Genomic DNA, 13,658 nt, shown 5'->3' with positions numbered 1-13,658 from the left:
CAGAAGGGACAGGCTAGAGCCAACCCTCAGACAATGTTCTTGTTCAACTTTCACAGACTTTAGTGGACTTAGAAATCCCATCCACATGACCTCTGAAGTGAGCTCCCAAACTGAAAAGTCAAAAACCACACAAAACTTTGCGGCATATGCACGCTCTTCTGTAACCACTAGAGACAAAATCAAAACCTTCCAAATCTAGTAGGATGCAAGAAATGGCAAAAATGGCTTTTGTGTCTTTTGTCTCAGTCCTGGTCTCCTCTGCTTCTCTCCTTCTCACTCTATTTCATGTTATTTTTGCTCCCCCAGGTATAATTTCCGAGGCTTCCGCTGGCTTCAGGCTATGATCTTTGCCATAGAAGAAATAAACAGTAGTCCGACTCTCCTTCCCAACATGACCCTGGGATACAGGATATTTGACACTTGCAATACAGTCTCTAAAGCCCTGGAGGCCACACTGAGTTTTGTGGCCCAGAACAAAATAGACTCCTTGAACCTGGACGAATTCTGCAACTGCTCGGAACATATCCCTTCCACCATTGCAGTCGTGGGGGCAACCGGCTCCGGCATCTCTACCGCTGTGGCCAATCTGCTGGGACTCTTTTATATACCTCAGGTATGCATTCACCTCTCTTGTTTAGGTTACAGAAGTGGCCTACACCTCTGTTCTGCAGAGACTAAACAAAGGTTGTTTCATCTTTGCCATTTCCCATAGAACCTCAAGGAGAAAAACAATACAAAATGTGGGGGGTTCTTACAGTGGAAATACATCTTGCTAGCTATTTGCAGTCCCCAAAACACAAAGGTTAGCAAGCAGCCAATAACAACATTGAGCCAAAATAGCCTAGGAGGACTAGAGTCCTTTGGAGTAGTTTAGTCTGTGAACATGGGTATTTTAGGTCAGTCGCTGGCAGTTGCCAGCCTTGACAGGTTAGTTGTCATGTTACTTCACCATGGGCACTGTCTAGTCATGCCCACAGAGCCCCCGTAAGGCAGAACTCAGTCGCTGCCAGCTACTCATAGGTATCTCAGCATCTTTGGTTATTCAGGTATTTGCTTGTGCTGATCAGTACTGTGAAGGTTTCTTCTGGGCTAACATGCCTTTGTTTTGCCCTAGGGCCTCCAAAAAAACGGTTTGTGAAATGTATATGCCCCTTCTTGTATATACCCACATGTATATGCCCCTTCTTGTCCTGGGGTCATCTATATGGTGGTGTAGTTATATCAGATCCCATGTCACAGCATCCTTCCTGCTGTATGCTGCCTCTGCTGAGGCCAGTGCTAGTATCCATGGTCCCATCCTTTTATTTAACAAGCTTGTTGCTCTGTCAAGACCATAAGTGTGAGGCCAGCATATTATAGCTTACTGTTGTTGCTCTTCCAAAGACAACTGTGGAAAAAATGCTTTGCCTTATCCATTTATGTGTTGCCTTGCATAATCTAATACTTCCAGTTCCTCTTCAAAAATGAAGACAGGTGCCAGAGCTCACATCTTATAACAAGATTGTGTCACACAATACTGTCTATCCCGAGATGATACATCTTTACTTCAGTCAGGGCTCCAATTCTCATCTGCACGACAAATGAAGAAGGAAGAATTCCTGACAGCCTGGTGCACAGTAATATCTCTTGTCTACTTAATCTTATCAGTCTGACTCCCAAGCAGGAGGCTGAAAAAATGCACATTTGGTCTTTGAGCAGAGTAAAAGAATGGTTTAAGCCAAGATCAGTATGTGCTACCTAGGTATTTCCAGGCATAGGGTTGGAAAGTGGCTACATTATTACATTATCTGTAATAAATACCATAATGGCATATAAGGGGCATTGTTAATTTACACATCACATTATCAGGTAGACAAGGGCAGCCGAGAAGGGCTGGTAGGTTGAACTGAGCATAAGAGATGTCTGCAGTTCTCAGATTTTCCCTTTGAAGGGTGTTTGTGCTACAAGCAGGAGCTGTATTTAGAGGTTGCAGAAAGGGGTAGGTGTCAGGAGGTTCAGCTCTGGAACAAAATCTCAGCCAGGTGGTTAAGCATGACAACTGAAAGCAGGCTTTTAAACTGCGAGTTGTTGGGCAGCATTAGAATACACATTATCACTGCCATTTATAGCAAGGCCATTAGTAAATCCATCCTTAATAGACCGTGTGTTTCAGTACAAGTTGGAGGTATATTTTACAATTAATGTAGAGCTCATTACTCATTCCGTTGACATAGAAACTGAAAACGTTAGGACTTCTGTTTCTCAGTATCTCCCCTCAGTGTACCCTTACAGCACATGCAGGAGTGTGGTACCTTGCCTCTACCTCATGGCAATAGGTTCTAGGAGATGAGAGTAGCACTGAGCAGGAGCCTGTTCAGGGGAGAGTGTAGCTTTGTGAAAGGAGTATTCCTGTGGCCCTTGAAACTGCAAGGACACCTCCTTTTCTGCCTTCTTGCAGAAACATTAAATGCCAGCATTTAAGGAGGAGATGAGGTTTTCTGTAAATTTCCGCTTTGTACAAAATGAACTGCTTGTAGAAGACCTTTACAAATGAGAGTCAGTCTTAAAGAGTTCAGATGCCAATCTCAAAATGCAAAGATAAGTGAGATTTAAAAGTTCTCCACATCTTTAAACTATTCTTTTCTGGGTTTTGTGGCTTTCTTCCTATTTGTAGAAAATCCAAATTCTATGTTAAAAGCATATGGCCCTTGTTCTGATTAGGAAAAGAAAAAATGATTTTTAAATAGCTTTAGAAAAGGAAATAAAGTCCCATTTTAACTGTAAAAAGTGGTGGTTTATGGAGGATGGAATGCCTGTTGGCTTCTTTGCTGATTCTGGCCAGCAGTCTGGAAATACTGCTAAGGTAGTATTGACCACATTGACCATAACACTCTGCAGGGTCAGGGTGACAGATATACAACACATTCTTCTTACTTCAGCTAGCAGAGATTGTATATAACATGCATAGAGTGCCGGATGAAGCCTGTTTAAGGATGGAGACAGAGGCAAGGAGAGACAGACAGAGCAGGTTCAGGATGGCAATACCAGCCTGCTGTCTCATGTCACATTCATGCCAGAGGAAGCCTGCATTTTGTCTGAATTATCTGTATTGCTCTCATTTATCTAAAAGATGCATTCTTCTTGTATGTGAATTTGGAAGAAAGTGCAGTGAGGTGGCTCACCTCTTTGCTACTCCTCCAATCTATAGTCACTGACTCTCTCCTTCAGGTCCTTGATCCTATAGGTGGACATGAGCTTGCTCCAGCATCTCGGTCTGAGCAGCTACATCTGTATGTGTGCCTCTGTAAGATAGTCGGCTACAGCACAGACTCTCAGAGTGGATCTTGTGCGCCTGCAGGCTAAGAGTACATGGCTGCCAGTGTGGTGCTCAGCTATCTCTTCATCCCATCCAAGGTTACACAGGTTGACAGTGATGCTAGATAAATGTAGGCAATTTATTCCCAGGCAGTTCTCTTCATGGTGTGTTTTCCTTGTTTACTGTGCCCTCACAGGTCAGCTATGCCTCATCCAGTCGTCTCCTGAGCAATAAGAACCAGTTCAAGTCCTTCCTCCGCACAATCCCCAATGATGAGCATCAGGCCACAGCAATGGCAGACATCATTGAGTACTTTCGCTGGAACTGGGTGGGCACAATTGCAGCTGATGATGACTATGGCAGACCAGGGATTGAAAAGTTTCGGGAGGAGGCGGAGGAGAGGGATATCTGCATTGATTTTAGCGAGCTCATCTCCCAGTACTCAGATGAGGAGGAAATCCAGCAGGTGGTGGAGGTCATCCAGAACTCCACAGCCAGGGTGATCGTTGTTTTCTCCAGTGGCCCAGACCTGGAGCCTCTCATCAAAGAGATTGTCAGGCGAAACATCACCGGCAAGATCTGGCTGGCAAGTGAGGCCTGGGCCAGCTCTTCCCTGATAGCCATGCCGGAGTTCTTCCGTGTCATTGGCAGCACCATCGGGTTTGCACTGAAGGCAGGACAGATTCCAGGTTTTCGTGAGTTCCTGCAAAAGGTACATCCCAAGAAGTCCACCAACAATGGCTTTGCCAAGGAGTTTTGGGAGGAGACATTTAACTGCTATCTGCCTGATGGCTCCAAAAATTCTCCATCTTCAACTTCCTTCCACAAGAGCCATGAAGAGGGACTGGGAGCTGGAAATGGAACAGCTGCCTTCCGACCTCCATGCACAGGGGATGAAAACATCACCAGTGTGGAGACACCGTACATGGACTACACACACTTGCGGATATCCTATAATGTGTATTTGGCAGTATATTCTATTGCCCACGCCTTGCAGGATATATATACCTGTACCCCTGGGAAAGGACTCTTCACGAATGGATCCTGTGCAGACATTAAGAAGGTTGAGGCATGGCAGGTAAGTCTTTCATTTGCGTGCCTGTGCCATACACTTGCAGAAAAAAAGACAAGCTGTCCCAGATGCCTTTCATAGTCCTCAGACACAGCATAAGGCTCCTGGGACATAGGATATCACTGTGTGTAAATTAGGCAGATACTCCCACCACACAAGGAAGGTAAGGTAGGTTGTGTTAGGTTTGCCTGCAACAAAAGGGACTTAATCTAAGTTAAATCTTCTTGCATTTCCTATGGTCCAAAAGTGCACCCAGAGACAATTACCACAGCCTGCCTGATGCAAGGTAACTTGATCATATATTGAGCCTTACATAAACAAGAGGGCCTGGAGAGAGCATCTAAACAAGGAAAACAGTTTTTAGAGTTCATTTTCTTCTGCAAGCTGTATATTTTACAATCCCACAGCAATTTTCTATACAGGCTGTATTTTTTTCCCACAGTTTTAAGCTTATATAGGATCAAAATAAAGCAGGTTAAATAATGAAGGAAAATAATGTGTGCCTACTGGGCAAATAATAGATAGATGCTTTGATTTGGCAGTGATACTTATGAACTGATAAAATGATACTAACAACTTAGTCACATTTTTCCATTCATTCAATGTGTGCTGCCCACCAGAAGATGGATAGTATTCTGGCATCCTTTATGAATACTCTGTACCTTAGCATATGTTTGATTGTGTTATCTGATGTGATATTCAGTATGTGTTTTTAGTATCTGCTGCATTCTTACATCAGATAATTAGTTTGTAAGGCTATCAAATGAAGATATGCCAGACTGGTACAAAATCCCATTTGCCCCATTCTGGTCATCACAGAAGACTTAGGCCCAAATATGCATGAAATCAGAACATTATGGGTGAATATTGACGGATGTGAATCACATCCCCATGTGCATGAATAATTTCCTCTGTTTGGGATAATCTAACCAAAACTAAGGCTATCTCTGCCATAAACTTTGCAGGTATTGGGTGAACATTTGCAGTGGGAACTGCAGTTTGGTTCCTGTCTAGTCTCACTCAACTCAAAACATCAGTCAGGGCTTTGTCTTGGCATTTATGGGAAACCTGCATTGCTCTAGGTACCCATTTTGGGTTTACCAAAGCCACTTTAGTCAGAGTTGATGAGTTCAGGGTTTCAGCATGATTTAGGGGAAATCGGTGATTGCTGGCTCTTTCTGAGGTTTGTGTCTTTCACAGCTATTTTGCTTCTCAGGAGCACTCTGGCAGAAGTGGGCAAATCACAGGCAGGTTTAGCTTTCACTATGCTGGTAAAAATGATCCAGAATAAACGTATCTGTAATTTGTTCCTTTATGCCTTGTCAGCTTGGAAAGTAAAGCAGGATATTCATACCGCAGCTAAGTAAGGTAATGTGGTGTTTGTTGAGGATTCCACAAACAGGAAGAATGTCCTTTAATTTCAGTGTTGCTTGTCTGGTGCTGAAGGATGGCTGTACCAACGTGTAAAGCATCCTGGTCATCTAGGCTTTTGGGTATGCATACTTGCCTTAAAGAATGGAATCAGCATCAAGAAAGAGTATGTGGGGGATAACACGACTGGGCAGGAGCAGTGGGTGCTACAAAGGAATAGGCTATACCTGAAATGACTACCATTACATGGTGCTGGCTGTCAAGCAGATTCAATATTTGTGCGTTTTTTTCACTTCATTTAAAAATCAAACACATGAATAGCAGGTAAATGCCAAATCTGTGTGCACACCTACTTCATATCAGGCATTGCGGCTCATTACCCTCAGGAAGCTTTCCCCAGCCATGAGGTTAATGAATTCACCTCACAAACGAGCATCCTACAGTGTATGACAACCAGAAAGAAGAAAATCTCTCTGCTGAAGTCAGTCTCACTTTCAGTAGTGCTTCTGCTGGTGGTCAACACCAGCTCCCTCTTCTCACAATCAGCTGGATAGAAGGTGACTTGGGAGAGCAAGGGCAGTGTTAGGGAGCAGAGAGAGAGAGACTAGAGGCAGCAGCCACTAATACTGTCTGCAATTACTGACCAGGTGGCGTGGGGGACAGATAAAGCAAACCTGGTGAACTCATGGCTGGAATATCCTGATCCTGTACTGAGCAGCCCTTGCCAGCAGGGTTGGTGGCTGGGAAAGACAAATGGTGCGGTCCACAATTTAATTAGGTACCATTTAGTTTTGTTGCCTTTCAGTGGTGTTATCCCATTAACATACGTGACTTGTTATTTATTCATTGCCTGCTAATTGTTAATTTTATGTCCTTGTAACACAAACCATTTGGAGGAGCTGCTTTATATAATTTGTGGAGGATACTTGTGTGGGTCTGTATAGAAAAATACCATTTTTACCTAAGTGATCAGTTCATTTGAACTGGACAGCAGGAAGCCTAGCACAGGGTTACTGTGAGTTTGTTAAATTGAGTATTGTTCTTCTATTAAGAATTTGCCATTTACAGTTTAAGAAATCTCTAAGTATGTTTCAGCATGGGATTTTTCTGTGTCTTCCAAGCTGAAGTATCAAATACTAATAACTTTCTTCTCTACTTATTTACCACTCCTTGTTTAAGAAGCTGCTTGCTCATTTCACCACTAAAAGTTGTGAGGCGCTGGCACAGGGTGCCCAGAGAAGCTGTGGCTGCCCCATCCCTGGCAGCATTCAAGGCCAGGTTGAACAGGGCTTGGAGCAAGCTGGTCTAATGGAAGATGTCCATGCCGATGGCACTGGGTTGGGAACAGATGATCTTAAGCTCTTTTCCAACCCAAACCAGGCTGGGCTTCTGTGCTTTTACCCCCCCCCCGAGTGGGTGGTTTGTGATGACAGATCCTATCCACAGACCCAAAGGCATTGCTTTGTTTGCCTGTGAAGCTGGCAGTGGGCTTCCCCACCAGACATGGGACTGGTAATCCTGAGCTCACAGGCTACCACAGCGCATGTGGAGATGCGGGCACAGGCAGAGCTGGTGAATAGGCAGGGAAGGTTTCAGACAGGAGCCGTGTGGCTCACTCCATGTGCAGAGCTGCCCACAAGGTTCCATCCTCTATCCCAAAAATGGGAAAACCGGTACTTCTGTACTCTACAGAAAACGCAGACTTTAATAGGATGTGTGTGCTGCCCTTATTGCGAGCAACGCGTGTGCCTTAAAACATGACAGCTTTAAGAACCTACCCTGCTGCAGAACAGAAAGTAATCCAGGTTCACACCTTTGCAAGAGGCTTTCAAAGGGCAGATAAGTATTATCTGCACGTGCCTTTGCTGTGTCCTGCAAAGTATTGGTCAAGGTTAGATTAATTACTTCTTCTTGCAGTGTTTTGTTCAGGAAACCACAAGGTGAGGAGCACTCTAGAAGGAAATGTATCACCAAATTTGTCACATTTGGAAAAGGCAAAATTTTAAAGCACCGAGGTTTAAAGCGCAGGACAGCAAATAGTAAAACAGAAAGAATCCTCTTAAAAGACTCCATCACCTCTGATTGTCAGATGCCCGTTCTCTTCTGGTGGTGGGCTGTGAATGCTTTTAAGCAACTGTATTGGGTAGAGTTAATTCTATGTGTTGCTCTGGTTCATGAACTGGCCTCCCCAAATACACACTTTCCCTTAAGGTACATAAAAGCAGTGGGAAGGTGAGGCAAGAGCTAGGACACGGACTCAAGACTTCTGCACTGATGCTGCCTCTTTCTCAAAATTCCCTGCATCCTTGGCCTATTTTTCCACACCAGCTCAAACAGCTTTTGAAGCCCTTTTTTTTCTTAGTATCTTCCTTGATCAGATTTCCCAGTGCCTTCAAATTCCTTCATTTTCTTGGTCTTTGTTCATGTGGCTATTTCCATAGTCACTTCTGACAGCACGTCCATCTGGTCTTTTTCAGTTCCTGTCTGTGCAAAGACTTATAACCCTTTGAGGCATTTGCAGGAGCCTCTCGGGTGTCTCCCTCTTATTTCAAACACTGGGTAGACCTGCAGAAAAAAAATAGGGGAAAGCTGTAGGGAATCCTAATCTGGAGCAAATCACAGAATCACAGAATGGTCGGGGTTGGAAATATTTACTAGTTCATATTCTTTCTGTGTGAAAGGAGGAAAACCCTGCCTTTTCTTCAGACACAGTGTTTCTGCCCATTCATTTGGCTGTGTGACAATTGCCAGCAAGCAGCTGATGGGCCTTTTTTTCTGACTCACATTAAGAGTATGGCGACTAAATGGGGAAGAGAGGCTCCTGTGGATTTGAGAAGGCAAAAGTTGTGCAGTCACAGGGTCACAGAGCAGAGCATCCTTAGGTGGATTCCCAGAAGAGTTGCAGCTTGTGGTTATGCTGCAAGCTGTGAACTTTGGCAGGTTCATGAGTGAAAAATGAGGTAGCTCTTCTAGGCATCAAGGCAAAGCATGCTGCACAGGCTGAAAAATGAGCTGTCCTAATGATTACCAGGTTAAAGATGTGCTCCTGTAAATTATGCTGAGCCTAGAGATCTGATTGACCTCAGCCTTTGTGAAAAGCTGCCATATGCTGTTCAACAAAATCAAAGCAAACACAAATTGGCTTCACCTAGCAACACCTAAAGTTTATTGCACCCATGCACCTTCCAGCCAAGAGTTCCTTCCTCTGCACTGGTGATCTCTGTTACAAAAAGGTAAAAATGGATTGGTACCTTCTTCAATTTTACATTTAGGTATGTCTGTCTGGCTGGAAATTGATTCTGCAAGGCTTTAAAGGAGTGAAAGATGCCTTAGATGACACACGTCTCTCCAGACCTTTGAGCCTAATGGGTTATCTAATCAATGTTGTGTCTGTTGAACTACATGGGCCTGTCTGAACAATTAAAATGGTGCATGGAAAGCAGGTGCTTTGTGGTATAGAGAATGAAACACTCTCAGAAGAGGTATTAACTGAGGCTGATGTGAAAATTAGTCGCAAGTGCTGAATATCAACTGCAAAACCTCACCTAGTCTGCCTTACAAATGCACTGGAGATATATTTGTTAAGAGAAAGTAAGCATTTTCCCTGCTCATTGCAAGGGGGTTGGACTAGATGACCTTTGAAGGTCCGTTCCAACTCAAGCTACTCTATGATTCTATGATTTGACGAGGGTGCCTTTGTCACAGGAGTCTGAATTGAGAGGCAGACAGCTTGAACCACACGAAGAAATGTGTGGGTCAATAGAACAAACACAGCCATTTCCCCACAAGGTCAATAACAGATGATCATTTATTCATCAGTTTGGAAATAACAACTTGCTGTCAGTGAAGAACATGGCTTGTGAGCTCTTCATGTAAACAGACAATAAATGGAGTATTATTCAAATGTCTGGGTAATGAAAAAACCAACACTTAACTGGACCTTACTAAGGGCAGGAGAGGGAGGGTGTCAGGCCTGTAATGTCTCCAGTAGAGAATACACAGGGAAGCCATCACCCTTCTTGCTAGGAGAAGGGTGAGTGAGCTGCATACAGCAAATACACAGCCTCTATGTGTGGTTATTAATTACTTCATAAGGCACGGCTGAGATTCTTCTGAATCAGGGTAGTACATGCTGCCTGATGACAAAAAAGCCCACAGGATTCCTGCCCACCCCCAAATATGTTGAATTTTTTATAAAAGTAATTTTTAATATACTCACTTATGTGCTGTATTTGAAAGGAAGCATTTTCTAATATTTATGAAACTTATTTGTACCTTTGTCGTGGGGGAAAGAAGTCAGTTTTGCAGCCTGTATTGGACCTGGGAATTTTAGGGAAGGCTCCATGAGATGTTCATATAATGTCTCTGTCTGTAGTGACTTTGGATATTTAGCATTTGAATTACCAAGACATTAGTATCTTTTACTATGACACAGTATGTCTTTCTTACACAAAAGGATGTAAAGTTTCTTCTAAGAATTACTTTTCTGATGCTACTGACAAATGGATCTGATGACAAAGTGCTCCTTGAAAGTCCCCTGAAAGGCACTCAGAAAGTGAGGTGAGGAAACAAATGGATTTATAGAAAATTCAGTTTCATGTTATAACCATTCCTCTGACTTGGCTGATTTCCATTTATCCCAAGGTAGTGTTGAAGCTAAGTTCAAAGGCATGATAATCATAGCATAGTTTATTATTTCTTTTCTTCATGGGCGGTCAGTCATCTGCACAGATGCTTTATTGACCAGCCACATAGTTTTAATCCCAAAGTGCACTTTCGTGCACTACGAAGGACTGGTGTTGCTCCACACAGAGGGCCAAGTTTGGAGGGAGGAGAACAAATTGCCTTTCCTGACATACATAGGACCCTTTTGCCTTGTAGAATTAAGAGTGATCTCCCTGCTGGACCAGAAGCAACACCTTGCTTAGAAAGAATTGTTACCTCTGTTTCTAGGAGGAATTACGTTAAGGTTATTTAGGAACTGTAGAAATTAAAGCCTTGACATGAGATTTTTTTGTTGGCCAAGACCTATATTGATAAAGGAAATAGGAAAAAACCCAGTTTTAAGATAGTAGCCAAGTGTATCATGTGTCCAAACACAGTAACAGTGAATCCACTGGGACTTTAGTTGGCCATTGATGGGACCCATGTCTGTGTTTGCAAGAGGTGCCCGTTCTAAATGCCTGAAATAGTTGCATGAGTTCAGTCAACTCAATGTGACTATAGGAAACTTTAGGACTCTATTTTTATTTACCTTTTTAATGGATAGCAGTTCTTACATAGACTATAATAACCATTGAGCTTAGGTTTGATGAATGGCCATCGTTTCATTAAAAGAAATGACACCAAGTACGCAGTGTTAGTTGGTTCTCATTCTAACAGAGAGGCAGCTTACCCAGGCATTGAAATAATTCATCCTATAGTTCCAAATAGAAATGAATTTACAGTGAAAAGCTATGACTTCCTTCTCTCTTAGAGAAAGGCACGATATCAGCAAATAAATATCGGCAGTGTTCGCTGCAAGATGCAGTTTCAGACCTTATTGGGACATTGATCCATAAAGGGCTGTTACAAGAAAGCAACATCAAATGGGTGCGGAGAGACTCGTATACAGATTCATTCTCTGAAAAGCTGGGTAGAGGTAGCATTAAACAACTCCCAGAAAAGACATTTCCATCAGTTTTTGATTATACAAGATATTATATGTGAATTATACTACTTGAAAACACTGAGCCATTGGCTCTATTATTAGCTTTAATAATCGGACAATTAATTCTGTATAATTTAGCATTAAATTTAGACTTAAATGAACAGAAAGAGCCCTATCTCAAGTTTTTCTGTAATTCACCATAGCAGTTATTGAGCAGTATTCACCATTAGTACACACAGCGCCCTGGGCCATTGCACCCAATGGATTTCTCCATATTATATTTGTTACAATGGAATTTGAAAAACAGTGACATTATAGCATCAAGACTAGAGTAGTTGGCCATAATGGTTCTTTCATACCATGGCTGTAGGTAAAGACAGTAGCAAACGGAGTACAAAATACCATCTAACAGCACTGACAGTTAGCTCTTCCTGTACCTGTAGTGTTGCCTTTGTCTGCCCACAGACCATCTCTCTCCACAAAACCTTAATAAAACCTGAAGAATGTTCAATTGGATCCACTTCCCAAATGATCATGCAGTTTGAAAACCTTTGTGTAATAAAAAATGTGAATTTATGCCATGTTCAGGAACATAATCTTGATCCAGATAAGGGATGCTTCAGATTGGTTGTAAAGCCTAAGTATTTAACTTCTGAAGGGCCATGTTTGCCAGTCAAACCTGTGTTTAGCAAGACTTATTTTCCCCAAAGTCATACTGACTAGTAGACCTCTTTTACTAGTATGATCCATGCCAGGTCCCACCTCTTGTCACGGATTGTGTCTTATTTCTAGTTGGGATTTAACTGACCTTTAGTTCCATTGGTCATTACTTGGCCTTGCTTTATTAGACTTAACAGTCCAGATGAAGTACTCATAATTTTTCTCCATATGGTATTTATGCAACTGGATCAAATTATTCCTTGGTCTTATCTTGATAATTTAAACAGAATGGGGTTTTTAGTCATGAAATACGTTTTCTGCTTTATTTCTGTATCTTGTCCACTTACCCTTTTTGGCACATGTTCAGTATTGCTTTAACAGCCTCAGCACAGCCAGACAGTGGAAAAAAGATCCCACCTTTACATACTCTTCTTACTTTCTTATTTATATGTGCACAAGTTACATTAGACTTGCTTTTGCCACAGCATGCACGGAAGGGTTACATTAAGCTGCCAGTAATACTTCGCAGGACATGGTAACCTTTCTGTGCCTGTGGCTTGAATTTCTTATGCCTTGATGTATAAGTGTAAAATTCACTGCATAAAACACAGATGTTTGAGAGTGATCTGGGGGAGATGCTTTGTCTGATCATTATTTACCTTTACCTTAATCCATATATTTTCTGCATATTTTCCCAGCAACACCTTTGTATTTCCTACGAGAGTATTGTTGATGAACATACTGGGTAACAGTGAGGCTTTACTGAGACTGGAGGAATTCTCTTGCTCTAGGAAACTTTAGGCTTCATTGTTTTACAGGCACTCACAGCATAGCATGAGACAAAGGAAGCACCAAGCACCTCTGCTGAGCAAGTGAGGTATTTCCAACACAGCTCATTCAAGTTCCTTCCTCTCCCAGTTTCTGCGAGTTTCTGTGGAGGGCCTGCTTCTCTCTCACAAAGCAAAAACAAATGTATGCATGGTTACCCATGTCAGCACCACTGCTGCCCTGCCTTGAGCAGAGGGCACTGGTTAGTTGAAGAGGGAGAGAGATCCATCTCTCAGCTGACTAGGGATCTCATACCCCTGATGGAAGCAGAACCAAACCGATTATCAGTTAGAATATGCTTATCAGCACATACTGTCATGGCAGCTTGATGTCCTGAACTTCTCTAGAGACCTGAATAGTCACTTGGCTTCGCAGGGATGGGGGTCTGCCTCTGTGAGAATATCACCTCTTTCCCACAAATAACTACACAAGTCATAAGCAGTTAAGTAATTCCACACTTCATTTCCCTTCAAATGGAAGTCAAGCTGTCTATCATGACCACCTCTGGACCTCTCTAATCTCCCTTTAATTTTGTTCTTTTCTGATCAAGTGACTAGAATTTACTGCATTTTCCAGGGGAAACTGTACTATTGATGTACATACTGGCACTATATTTTCACTGTCATTTTCTTTCTTACTTTCATATCCTACTATTTTGTTAGCTCTTTCAACTGCATAATGCACAGTGTTTTTACTGAACTGCCTACAATCAACAGGTCTTTGTCTTGAGTGGTTAATTAATTTAGTTTCCAATAAAAGTAATCAATAGCTTAAATTACTAC

At 42.4% G+C, this 13,658-nt stretch overlaps 1 protein-coding gene across 1 annotated transcript in view; it reads left to right on the top strand.

Annotated features, from left to right (window-relative positions):
* CASR (calcium sensing receptor) overlaps window positions 1-13,658 on the top strand; it is a 71,635-nt gene that overhangs the window by 41,756 nt on the left and 16,221 nt on the right. The window contains exons 3-4 of the mRNA XM_062618169.1: window positions 307-613; window positions 3,492-4,373. Coding sequence (XP_062474153.1) covers window positions 307-613; window positions 3,492-4,373 — 1,189 coding nt within the window. The remainder of the gene's footprint in view (window positions 1-306; window positions 614-3,491; window positions 4,374-13,658) is intronic.

This window comes from Pezoporus occidentalis, unplaced genomic scaffold, assembly GCF_034315485.1.
Source record: "Pezoporus occidentalis ecotype Australia unplaced genomic scaffold, CSIRO_AGI_Poc_V1 ctg104, whole genome shotgun sequence".
Taxonomy (NCBI): domain Eukaryota; kingdom Metazoa; phylum Chordata; class Aves; order Psittaciformes; family Psittacidae; genus Pezoporus; species Pezoporus occidentalis.
This window is presented reverse-complemented; position numbering and strand designations above follow the sequence as displayed.